Source organism: Silurus meridionalis, chromosome 17 (genome assembly GCF_014805685.1).
Source record: "Silurus meridionalis isolate SWU-2019-XX chromosome 17, ASM1480568v1, whole genome shotgun sequence".
Classification (NCBI taxonomy): domain Eukaryota; kingdom Metazoa; phylum Chordata; class Actinopteri; order Siluriformes; family Siluridae; genus Silurus; species Silurus meridionalis.
The window spans coordinates 21664254-21676561 of NC_060900.1; the positions used below are offsets into that span (position 1 = coordinate 21664254).

At 37.3% G+C, this 12308-nt stretch overlaps 1 protein-coding gene across 2 annotated transcripts; it reads left to right on the forward strand.

The window, feature by feature from the left end:
• The first annotated feature begins 442 nt into the window (after positions 1–442).
• On the forward strand, positions 443–9206 carry amt (aminomethyltransferase). 2 transcript variants are annotated; one of them, XM_046870371.1, is made up of 10 exons: positions 443–637; positions 742–926; positions 4413–4580; positions 5330–5410; positions 5659–5790; positions 6331–6409; positions 6532–6677; positions 8030–8210; positions 8533–8688; positions 8985–9206. In XM_046870371.1, exons 2-10 carry the CDS (start codon positions 804–806, stop codon positions 9161–9163), a joined length of 1245 nt encoding a protein of 414 aa, XP_046726327.1. In that variant the 5' UTR covers positions 443–637; positions 742–803; the 3' UTR covers positions 9164–9206. The 2 variants fall into 2 exon arrangements, with proteins under 2 accessions (XP_046726327.1, XP_046726326.1); XM_046870370.1 differs by having other exon boundaries at positions 443–926.
• The last annotated feature ends 3102 nt before the right edge of the window (positions 9207–12308 follow it).

Consider the following 12308-nt stretch of genomic DNA (forward strand, 5'->3'; position numbering starts at 1 on the left):
GATTTGTGGTGATAGTGGTAAACAGGTTGAGAAGAGCCTGGAGGGGTGGAGATATGCACAGAGAAAGGGAATGAAAGTCAGTAGGAGTAAGACAGAGTACATGTCTGTTTAATTTCAACATTTTTAAATTAATTTGTTCCTAACATACAACCTTTCTCATATTTGCCATTGGGGTCAACAATTGGTTGATTTTTATTTGTCCTGAATTGAGAGGATTGTTGAGCGGCACCGTAAGAGGGCAATGAAATCATTATGTAAAGACAGAGAATAGAAGTTCTCAGCCTGTTAGGAAAACTACACATCCCAGGATTCGCCGCAATATAAACCCGCTCCAGGGTTTTTTTTTTTGCATTGTTGCAGGTTAAGTGGTTCCCTAGAGCGCGCGCTGGAGCTATTTGGTTAAAATAAACAAAAATAAATGACACCAAATACACAGGTTTCAAAAGACTTTATGCATGTTGTAACCCAAAATTGAGTTTTAATCTTGGTCTTCTGTATTGTTCTGAATATTTAAAAAAACAACATCTAGGTACATTTAGGAACAAGTATTATTTTGTGTCTGTTTAATTTCAACGTTATTTGTCCTGAATTGAGAAGATTGTTGTGCGACACCGTAAGAGGGCGATGAAATTATAATGTAAAGACAGTGAATAGAAGTTCTCAGTATGTTAGGAAAACTACACATCCCAGGATTCGCCGCAATATAAACCCGCTCCATGTTTTTTTTTCCCCGCATTGTAGCAGGTTAAGTGGTTCCCTGGAGCGCGCGCTGGAGCACCAGCTGTAGTTCAGAGGGAAACGCGATGCTGACTCGAGGGCTCGTGAGCGGCTGGGTTCTGTCTCGTGCCCGAGTTTCGGGTGGATTTCTTCAAACGACAGCACTGAATGGGAGAAGGGAACAGCAGGAGAGACACTGGACAACTGAGGTGAGTTAGTGGGTGTGATGTTCATGCAATCCAAAAAAGTTTTCTGAAACAGTGCAGGGGAGGGAGTGAAGAAGCCGCGGTCATGTACAGGCTGAGAAATTATTCATGCAAGATCCGGGTTGAGGAAAAAAAAAAAAACAGGTGATACTTTTGAGCCTTGAAGACTGCAAACGAGACATTTCCCATCCAGAATCCGGGTTTGTGTGAAGCAGCTCTGTTCTTGTGAAGCTCTTCAGTGTGGTTGCTGTGCACTGACCGATCATGCGCGAGGAACGCGGCAGCTGCGTCTCAGTCCGCGCGCGAGCTCATGAACAGACAGACAGACACACACACACACACACACACACACACACACACACACACACACACACACACACACACAGAGTTAGTAATGCAGATAATTAGTAATGCATCCAAACTTATCTCATCTTAACATTTGGTCTTTCCCAAAATAAAAAAAACCTATACACACACACAGTAAAGCACTTAACCTCATCCTAAAATCTTATATCGCAAAATATGTAAACACCTACACAGAGTTAGTAATGCACTTACGCGTAACCTCATCTAAACATTTTATATTCCCCAAATATTAAAACACACACACACACACAGACACACAAAGCTAGTGATGCAGATAATTAGTAATGCACCTAAACATACCTCATCTTAACACTTGCTCTTCCCCACACAAACATACAGTCTCAATCACAGACTGATTTCTCACTGCACTTAAAAACCTGCTGTGACCTGCAGCCCTGATTTTAAACAAAAGCCTGTTTCAGCATCAGAGATAATAAGTGTACTTCTACATCGTGTAGATGGTTTCTAAAATTTCATAACTGTCGATTTTGTATTAAACACTACAAAAAATAGACATGGAACATTGATGAACAAGTAAGGTATGTACTAATGAATGTTTTTTTTTTTCCAGTAATTTGTTCCCTTATGTACAACAGAACAGCACAGTGTGAAATGATAACAAATTACTGGTCTTAAAATACATATTTTCTCATAAACTGTATGTTAAAATGGCTGGATGTCTGATTCAGATTCTGTAGTCTGAAGTTTGTCAGATTTGTTCCCAAGATGGGAACTTTCCATTTTTTTAACTTAAAGACTTAAACTTAAATAAAAAACTTTCTATAATTAAAAACAACGAAGTTAGCATTACATCTACCGTATTTTTCAGACTATAAACCGCTACTTTTTTCCCACGTTTTGAACCCCGCAGCTTAAACAACGAAGCGGCTAATTTATGGATTTTTCCTGGGTTTTTCCCGGTTTCACAAACTTCATGCCAAAATACTGTGCGATATAACATTAGACCAATGAAATTTTAGAACGGAAACGAAAAAACGCGCCTCACCTGTGTTCCCGGCATCGGGAGAAAACACTTCCACGGAAGGAGGAAGACAGTGAACAATGACTTTCTTGGTCGGCTACTGTTTAGATACAAGCCGTTGTAACGCGTTGAATCAGGGTCATGGGATAGCTCGCTAACTCCAGTTACAACAGAAATCATATGAGCACAGACAGATTTCCAAAACTCGTGCTTTTATATTTTTATTGGCAACAGCGTTACGGGTTAGCTAAAGAAACTTAGAAATGAGCATCAGAAAATAAGGACATATTCCTCGGCCTTGCACACATGCAGTAATACCGGAAAAATGCAGTGGCAGGCTATTGCCAAAATACCGCTATGCTCCTAAAGGAAGCGCAACATATTTCACCTGTTAACAGACACTGTCTTTCGTTAAAGCCTGTGTAAAGTTCATTCGTTTCAGTGTAGACGGCTTATACACAGGTGCGGCTTATTTATGTTAAAAAATTAAAATCCTTGTCAAATTCAGTGTGTGCGGCTTATATATGGGTGCGCTTAATAGTCCGGAAATTACGATTACTGATCTCTTTGATATTGCAAAGATGACATGGCAGGGCGTGAAGGTGTTCCCAGAAATCACTATTTAGTGATCAAATGAATACCAGTCCTATATTCTTGTAAATGTAATGTCTCTTAAAGCTATAACTTGTATGTTTGTTTGTTTGTTTGTTTGTTTGTTTGTTTTTCTTCAAAAATTAAGATTACAGTCATGAAAAAAATGGTGCTCATGTTCCTGAGCTACTGTTAGTTAGGGTCATGAGTTAGTAATTCACATTCAGAGCTGTTGTCATCTGCTTTGGATTGAAATTTGTTGAACATTATGATGCCCAAACAGGAAATCATTCTCGATTTTGCAGACACCCTTATTTAGAATGACTTAACATTATCTCATTTATACAGCTGAGCAGTTGAGTGTTAAGGGCCTTGCTTAAGGCCCCAGAAGTGGCAGCTTGATGGTGCTGGGAATAGAACTCATAACCTTTCAATCAGAATAGGGCCGCAGCTGTTGATGATTTTAGTGATCGAGTTTTTTACAGATTATTCCATTGATTAATCGAGTGATCGTTCATTTTAAAGAGCAATACTAAATATACAAGAGAAAATAATACAGGTTTCTTAAAATAAACAAATAGTTTCCTTTATAGAACAATTAACTTAATTAACTAACAAACATTTTGAATTTTTTCATTTGAAAATGCATACAAGAATATCTGTGAAAACCATTGAATGCATTTAATTGCCACATTACATCAAAATGCAAATTCAAATATATAAATAAAAATATTAAACAATTATTTAAAAACAGTAACTGCACTGTACGGTGTTTTACTTTTAACTTATTTTGATGATCCCAATCTTTGGAAACTTTGTGATTTGATTTGACAAATCTTTTCCTCACCCTTCCCTGTTTTCTCCCTGTTCTGCAGTGTTGTCTGTGTTACCTCTCCAGAGTGCTCCAGAGCTTAGCAGGGTTGTTAAATGGACCAAAACGAAGCATCAAGTCAAATAATTCGCCTTTCTGGGTCTAGTTTGGATAAATTGCCATGGCACTCGCATTCTATCTGGATGGGAGCACAGCACAGTTTCATATATTCTTCTGAGAATAGCTTGCATTACAGTCTTTCTACAAACTTTACTTCTCGTAGCTTTAAGTGAAATTTATGAGCGAGTGCACACAAGACACAGACAATAAAACATGATTAATTTGCACAAAGAAAGTGCATGTGTCAGTCACTTGTTTCATATTGTATAAATGGGGTTAGAAAGTCTCTGTGCTCATCTTGTAGATTAATGTTGTATTCAGCATGCTCTGTAGAGTTTCAAAAGTCTACATGGCCTGATAAATCAGTTTCAGTGCTCAAAGGTCAGTTTTTAGCTCTTAGAATGCACATTCTGCATTACTGCCTGTGTGTGTGTGTGTGTGTGTTAATACATTAATAAATTACTTATTGTTCCATAAACAGCCAATAAAATGGACAGTCAATAAAGTGGTTGAGGGGAAAATAAAGTTCCCTTTATATTATCATAGTTCAGTTAGTTTCTCATGTATTTAGTAATATATTGAATTTATATAAATCTTGTCTTTGATTCTGTCTGTACAGGCGGCTCTGAAGCGAACCCCTCTCTATGAATTCCATAAAGCTCATGGAGGTAAAATGGTGGAGTTTGCAGGATGGAGCATGCCTGTGCAGTACACAGAGAGTCACATCAACTCACACCTCCACACACGCCAACACTGCTCCATCTTTGATGTCAGCCACATGTTACAGGTGTGTAGATTGAGTCCCTACTAACACCTAACACAGGGAAATTTATTTAAATTTTTTTTACATATTCATTCACAAATTTTCAATAGCAATAAAAGAAACTAGCATTCACAAGGGCATGGATTATATCCTCTTTATGTGCGGAACATAGTTAAAATCGGAGTTCCCACGGGAACGTATTAAGTGGCGGAACCCGGTTTTGTTTTTTTTTGTTTTTTTTCTCCGCTATTGACTTCAGTGCAGTTTCATCATTTTTTATTATTAAATTTGAAAACATACACAACAAGACCAGGGGTATAAAACAGAAACTAAAATTAACGCATCGTCACTGTGGCTACTTTCTCCGTACCGGAAAAACGATTTGTAGTGTGCTGAAATGTGATTTGTAGTCGGTTAAAAAACTCTGATTTTGTTTTGCTTCACTTTTTATTTTCCTAAAATAGTATTTTATATATTATTTAACCAAGCTGGCATTTTTTTTTTTATTGTTTAAAAAAAAAATCTAAACAGTTGTTAATAAATGTTAATAATAATAATAAACTGCGTTAATAAATAAAAAATAAGTAATAAATAACTAATAAATAAACTCGCATGCCTAACCTTGAATTTTGTGTACCGTTACACCATATCTTGGCCTAAGTGTGTGTCAGCCATGCGATTGTTTATCGATGTGCAAACTGTCACTGCCATTGCTTTCATTCCAATTGTCCTTAGTGCATTCTGTAAGCTTGCTTTTATCCTTTTGCCTCCAGACCAAAGTCCATGGGAAAGATCGAGTAAAGTTCATAGAGTCCTTGATTGTTGGAGACATTGCAGAGATGAAGGACAACCAGGTGATTACCCAAAATGTATTCCTTCATTTTAAGGTAGTGCATGCATATACAGTCTGAAATGAAGGGCTCTCCAAAGCAGACCCTTTACATTCCCTGGTGTTTTAGGGGGAAATGTAAATACATAGTAATCACTGTGGGGACATAACATGACCTGTCAGTTGAGTTTATATGAATATGAATAAACAATGGATTTGCTAGCACTTTAAAAGGTTTTGTGACAAAGCAAACAGTAGTTTCTGTGTTTCTAGGGCACCCTCTCTCTCTTCACCAACGATAAAGGGGGCATCATAGATGATCTAATAGTGACTAAGACAGATCAGGGTTATCTGTATGTGGTGTCCAATGCTGGCTGTGCTGACAAGGACTCTGCTCATATGGAGGTAAGTGGCAGAGAGAGACCAAAGCTGAGACACCATAGTGTAAAATCTCCACTAGTCATAAGCTCATATTAACTTTTAGATGGATACGGTTTGAATGTTTGTTACTAGAGGGCTACTTGTCTTTTTAAACTTAAAGTTAAATGGTATAAAGTATAGAAATGCATATTTAGTCCCATAGTTTAGTCCCAAGCAAACAAAAAGGGAAAAAAGATGTATTGGTTGTTGAGTAATGTATCTAGTGCACATGCGCAGCATAAAGTTCTATTGTTTTTGTGTATATTGTACACAGTGACGTGCAAAACGCTAAAAACGTGAAAGGTTTTTTGTTTTGTTTTTAAAACAAACTTACTGAACAGTTACTGTGTACACTTTCCAGTTGCAACCTTGTGTATCCGCAGTGTAAGTGTGTACAGAGTCTATAGCTCATTTTTCCATGCATATTTTATGGTAACCGTTCTTCAGCCGTTCATCCCTTCAGGGACCTGTTGTGAGTTTTGTTATTTCTTACACTTATTTCATTTTTGCTGCTGTGTTTCGCAGGCCAAACTGCAGGAGTTTAAAGCTGCTGGTCATGTTGTTGATTTAGAATATTTGGAAGAGAGTTTGATCGCTATACAGGGTAAGACTGTGCGGTCAATAGGTATAAATATTTGTGCATATGCATCATACAAAAAACTGTACAGATAATCTCATGAGCAAACATTTATGTTCATTTCTGGTCATATTTCTGTGTACCTGTAGGTCCATCGACAGCACGGGTGCTGCAGGAGGGTGTGTGTGACAACCTCAATAAGCTGACCTTTATGAGCAGTGTTTTGACTCCAGTGTTTGGCATTCAAGGCTGTAGGGTCACTCGCTGTGGATACACTGGCGAGGACGGGGTGGAGGTGTGTTAAAAATAAGAATTAAAAGCACTGCTCGAAGGTTCCAGTTTCTGAATAGGACATTGTATATGCAGCTATATTATATGTAAAATAACATTTTTAAATACATTGGAACCCGGTTATGTCGATGTCCTAGGGGGTCGCCAAAAAGCGTCGAGATAACCGATGATCGAGATAAACAAAAATCAATATGGCGGCAATATATTAACATGCTTGAAATTTCTTTATGTACATGATGTGCGTTAATAAATGAGAATGTGCATGCACGTGTTTTTGGAGGGTTTTTTACACAACAGCGTTGCTGCGATTTGTTTGATGAAGGCATGCTATAAAATGTACATACGTTTGTTAACAACAAAAGGCATAAGTGCACCTACTAACAGCAGAGATTCACCAGTATACAATACAAACCACCATCCATTCTCCATACAAACCTTTATTATATTCTCCAACATTATAAACACACAGATCGCTCAAAAAAAAAAAAAACAGCGGCTGCACAGTGCCGCCTCACATTTAGTCCACATGTGGAAAAAGAAAAAAAACAGTAACTAAGTTTCTGAAAACTTATGACCATCAGGCTGAAGTAATCCGCACAAACACACAAAGCAAAGTGTCCGAAAAACTTACGTCCGCGATGCCGAGGGGAGATAAGCCGAGAGAGAGAGAGAGAGAGAGAGAGAGAGAGAGTTTGTGAATGGAAAAATAGGGAAATTCAAAAATACCGCGACCGGCGGCACGGCGCGAAGCCGGAAAAAAAACCCGGAAGATCCAAACCGAACCCGAAACCAAAACGAGGGACAGAAAAGTCTCAAACGTGAACGGCCGAAGGGCGTGGCAGGTGCTTTCGGCCGCTTTCTGAAGCTCCGGCTTCAACTCCTTACTGAGAGAGCCGTGCTCCTTACCGAGAGCCGTGCTCCTTACCCGCTTCGCCGGTAAGGAGTTGAAGCCGGAGCGCCGCGCCCCTGCTCATCGCAACATTTAACAAAAAAATGCATATGTGCACTTACTAACAGCAGAGATTCACCAGTATACAATACAAACACCTGTAGTATCTGTAAGGTTTGATTTTTCCGCCACTTTCGCGAGTTCTTCTGCGGCTGCACAGTGCCGATCGACATAACTGACGTTAAAATTTCTAATTTTTCCCCCCTTGTGCTCGAGATATTAGGGTTCCGTGACATAAAAAAAGTCGACAGAGAATTTGGCGGTTCCACTTCAAAAACGTCGACTTAATAGTGTTGTTGAGATAACCGAGGGCGAGATAACCGGGTTCCACTGTACTTATAAACAGTACAAAATTGGTATATACTGTATTTGTCTTCTTAAAAATACACAATTTTAATCTCTTTCAGATATCAGTTCCATGTAGGCGTGTGGTAGAGTTTTTGGAGAAACTGTTGAACAGTAGTGAGGTGAAACTCGCTGGCCTTGGTTCAAGAGACAGCCTTAGACTGGAAGCGGGTCTCTGTCTCTACGGCAACGACATTGATGAGACTACAACACCCGTGGAAGCCAGTCTCGTATGGACTATAGGTGCGTCTTCATATTGCTTGCTGTATTTCTGAATGATGTGTGTGTGTAAGTGTGTACAGTATGAATCTGGCTACTTCATGGTTGAAGTGTAATTTTGTGTTCCATTAGTAAATGTATTTATAAGGTTGTCGAGGTTAAGTTGGGTTTGTACAAGTGCTGAGGTGTGTTTCGAATGCAAACATGAAGAAAAGGGTGCATGCAGATACCATTTTCCCCCCTTGAGGAAAAGGAAAAACAATAAAGAATCCATTGCTTGTTAGAGATAATTTCTGGTTTAAATTGGTATGTTCCAGAGTATTTATCATTCTGTGTATGGCTGTAGGTAAGCGCCGTCGGCAAGCGAGGGGTTTCCCTGGAGCTGATGTCATCGTTCCACAGATCAAAGCGAAAACTCAGAGGAAAAGAGTGGGACTTATGTCTAGTGGCCCACCAATGCGACAGCATACCCCCATTCTCAGCCCTGATGGCAAAGTTATAGGTAATGTGAACACACAGACACCCATTAAATAGGGTAGCAGTTTATTCAGATACATTTGTATAACTACAACATCTATTATTTTGATTTGTTAAAGTTGCTATTTATAGGCTTTTAATTACAAGTTAAAGACTAATTAATATGTCAGTTTCTGGCTATACATAGCTAGATATAAGCATAATGTATTAAGTTAGACACATTCACTTAGTCAAGCTACAGTTTGGGGAGTTAGGATTTTATTTTCCTCAATAACTTTTCCATTCATATTTTCAATAATGTAGCTTATCTTTTTTTTTAAGGTGAGGTCACCAGTGGATGTCCTTCTCCCTGCCTGAAGCAAAATGTTGCCATGGGCTATGTGGAGACGAGCTTCAGTAAATTAGGAACTCCTGTTCAGGTAGAAGTGAGGAAAAAGATAATACCAGCAGTAATCAGCAAGATGCCATTTGTACCTACAAGATATTATACTGGACAGTAAAGTAACCGTGAACTCAACAATAAATCAAATAAGAAAAAAAGTCCATCAGGAAAATGCTTCAGACCATTTATAGCACTTAGTTTGACTGCAGTTAGATTTCAGAGTGAAATGAATTTACTAATTGAGTTTATATATATATATATATATATATATATATATATATATATAGATATATAGATATATAATATAAATCTTTTTTTTTTTTTTTACTACAATACAGTATTGATGAATTGTATGAATATGGAAGGTTTGGAGTACTTCACATTTACATTCCAAAGCAAACATGGTCACTTTAATACTGTACTTAAGAAATGGGTTTTTCAAGATCAAAGATCAACCTCCAGCCTCTTTATAACCTCCAACTAATATTTTTTGCTGAAAATACTGAACATGTTGGCTACTAAAGTCACTAGCATGAATATGAATACAGTGTCTATTGAAATACATTCCTGCAGCAAGTAGTGGTAATTATTGATGATCATTATAAACATCTTGTGTCTTTGCAAGTTTTTACTTCAAACTGTTAGTTTTGGCTTGTGTGGGTTTTTTTTTGTTTTTTTTTTGTTTTTTTTTTTGTTTAAGCCTTTTATTATTTTCTTTGAATTCTTTGCTATTATAAACTGTGAAACCAAACAAGGAGGACAAAATTTGAACTAAAAATGTTTGTACTTTTTAAAATACATTTGTACTCTTAAATGTATTAAAAATTCATAGAGTTTATAAAATGTAAATCTAAAAGGTCTAAAAATATAACTTACATTTAAAACAAACATGTAAAAAATAATAATAATAAAAAGTAAATTAATATTATTAATAAATTGACAGTGTTTACATGGTGCATGTTTTTTTTCCCCCTCAATATTTATTTCATTTCATTTTTTTGTTAATATACAGTATTATTAACAAACTCTATCAACTTAACAACACTCTACTGCTAATGTGAAAATGTTGATTTGCCATGTTAAAACCTTAAAGCAAATCGTAGGTTGTCTATAACAGTCAGAGAAGCAGACTTAGTTTACTGGCTGCTGTGATGCCAGACAAATTGTTTTAGATTCAAGCAGGTTATTCTGTAAGTGCAAGAAAGAGAAGTTTTTGGTAGAAACCAAAGATTCAGGTGATTTTAAGATTCAGATGAAGGTTTATAATTTCAGGTGGCAGACAATCTGAAATATGGTGGTGTGTGGGAGAAGTGTGGCAAAATAATTGTCTGCTAACACAATCTGCAATAAAAAAAAAGAAGGCAAAGTCTCTGGTAGGCTGAAGCAATGGGGGGTGGAGATGGAGGTGGGTGTTGCAAGTGGATATTATATTGATATTGTAGCTGTAGTTAGAGCTGCAGCTTGAGAATAAAAGTTGCCTTTCAGCAGTTTTTAACTTGACCTGTAATACTTTGAGCATGAGAAACCAGACTGTTTGGAAGAGGGGAGGATGGAGTGTAAGAAGACAATGTTAATATGCAGAGTAAGAGGCACTTATGACTTTAATTACCTCAAGTAATAAGAACTATTTAGGAGGATTGGAGGAATCAATGGAAGGGTACACTTTTTATTAAGGTTGTAAACAATAGAGTAAACAGCGGATTGTGGTACATGAAGGTAATACAGAAAACTAGATATTTTAATTTAGATCATAAGAGAAAATGATTTATTCAGTTTGTTACTTGTCAAGACAAGGTACAGTTGGTTGTAGGGTTTTTTTTTGTAATCTTTTTTGTAGGTTGCAGGGACCTAAAGGCAATTGTTTCGAGTTGGATAAAGTAAGCTGAGTGTCACTGGCATAACAAATGGATTGTCAGGTCATGTAGTTTTTGTTATACATTGCACATAAACTTATGTAGAAAGAACAAAAGGAGAATAGCATAAAGAACTACATAATGAATGAAAATGTCAAAGCTTGACAATAAGAAAAAAGTGTACCACTCTATAATGAAGCCATCAGGCAAGTGCTCACTACATGCAGTGTTGGTCGATTTGTAGAATATGACACAAATAGCAGTATACTGCACTGGGATGCAGTCAGTATTTAAATTCATCCCAAAGGTGTTCAGTAGGGTTGAGATTAGAGCTTTATAGCAGGCGACTGAAGACCTTGTCTCTAAACCATGTTGCTTTGTGCACAGGGGCATTGCCATGCTTGAACAGGTTTGGGTTCCCAAGTTCAAGTGAGCGCAAAAAACGCATCCAAATACGTCCTATACAATTGTGTGCCTCCAGCTTTGTGGTAAACAGTTTGAGAAGAACCACATATGGCTGGAAATGTCAGGTGCATGTCCTTTTACTTTTGTTTTTTATAGTGTACATTGACAGAATTTGAGCCTTTACCAAAAAAAATTTACTACAATAATTGCAATGTTTAAATATTAGTCCCCTGGTTTGATCCAGGCTAATGTTGCTATATGTGTGGGTTTTCTCAGGGTTCTCTGGTTTTCTTCCACCATCTAAAAACTTGCTAGATATGACATGCTAAATTCCAATGCTCGTGTGTCCTGTCTGTGGTGTATTGTGTGAATATTGTGTCCACACCTTATGATCAGTGTTTCCAAGACAGTCTCTAGTTCCACCACAACCCAGTTTGTGCACTGGAGATTTTTCTTTTTTTACTTTTAAACCTGTTCTCCCACCTAATCCTGCTGAGCAGGGAGTGTTTTCACATACATAACATTCTTTATAGCCTGTAGGGGGCGTGCTCTCTGTCTCTGACTGGTAGAAGCATGTTTAATGAAAATATATAACCTGTCTTGTAGGAGAAATCACGTGCATGAGCAGTGAGTTTTAATGGTGTTTAAATATAAGAAATACTCCAGATTATTGTTAATTTCCATTTAAACTGTCTTATAGTATCATTAGACCTTCTAGCAGTTACAATATAATAAAGTGACTGGAAACTTTTGGACTGGTGTGACATTATGTATACATACTTTATATGTAAATTATTTTATTTATTGATAGTTTTATGTTGAGTAAAATATATGTAGAGCTGGAATACAGTATTTAGGTGGATAAAGCTGTATTTGCATATCCGACACTTGTTATACTCCAAATTGAGTTTTCCTTTCAAAATACTTGGCGACGTCATGACCCAAACAGTTTTAAACAGCTGATGGTCGCACAGCATTCTGGGAGATGTATTGTCTTACAGGCTT

Coding starts and splice junctions, on each gene's coding strand:
- amt (XM_046870370.1), top strand. CDS start 804: ATGCTGACTCGAGGGCTCGTGAGCGGCTGGGTTCTGTCTCGTGCCCGA. Junction 927..4,412: donor AGAGACACTGGACAACTGAG/GTGAGTTAGTGG, acceptor CTGTCTGTACAG/GCGGCTCTGAAGCGAACCCC. Junction 5,411..5,658: donor CAGAGATGAAGGACAACCAG/GTGATTACCCAA, acceptor CTGTGTTTCTAG/GGCACCCTCTCTCTCTTCAC.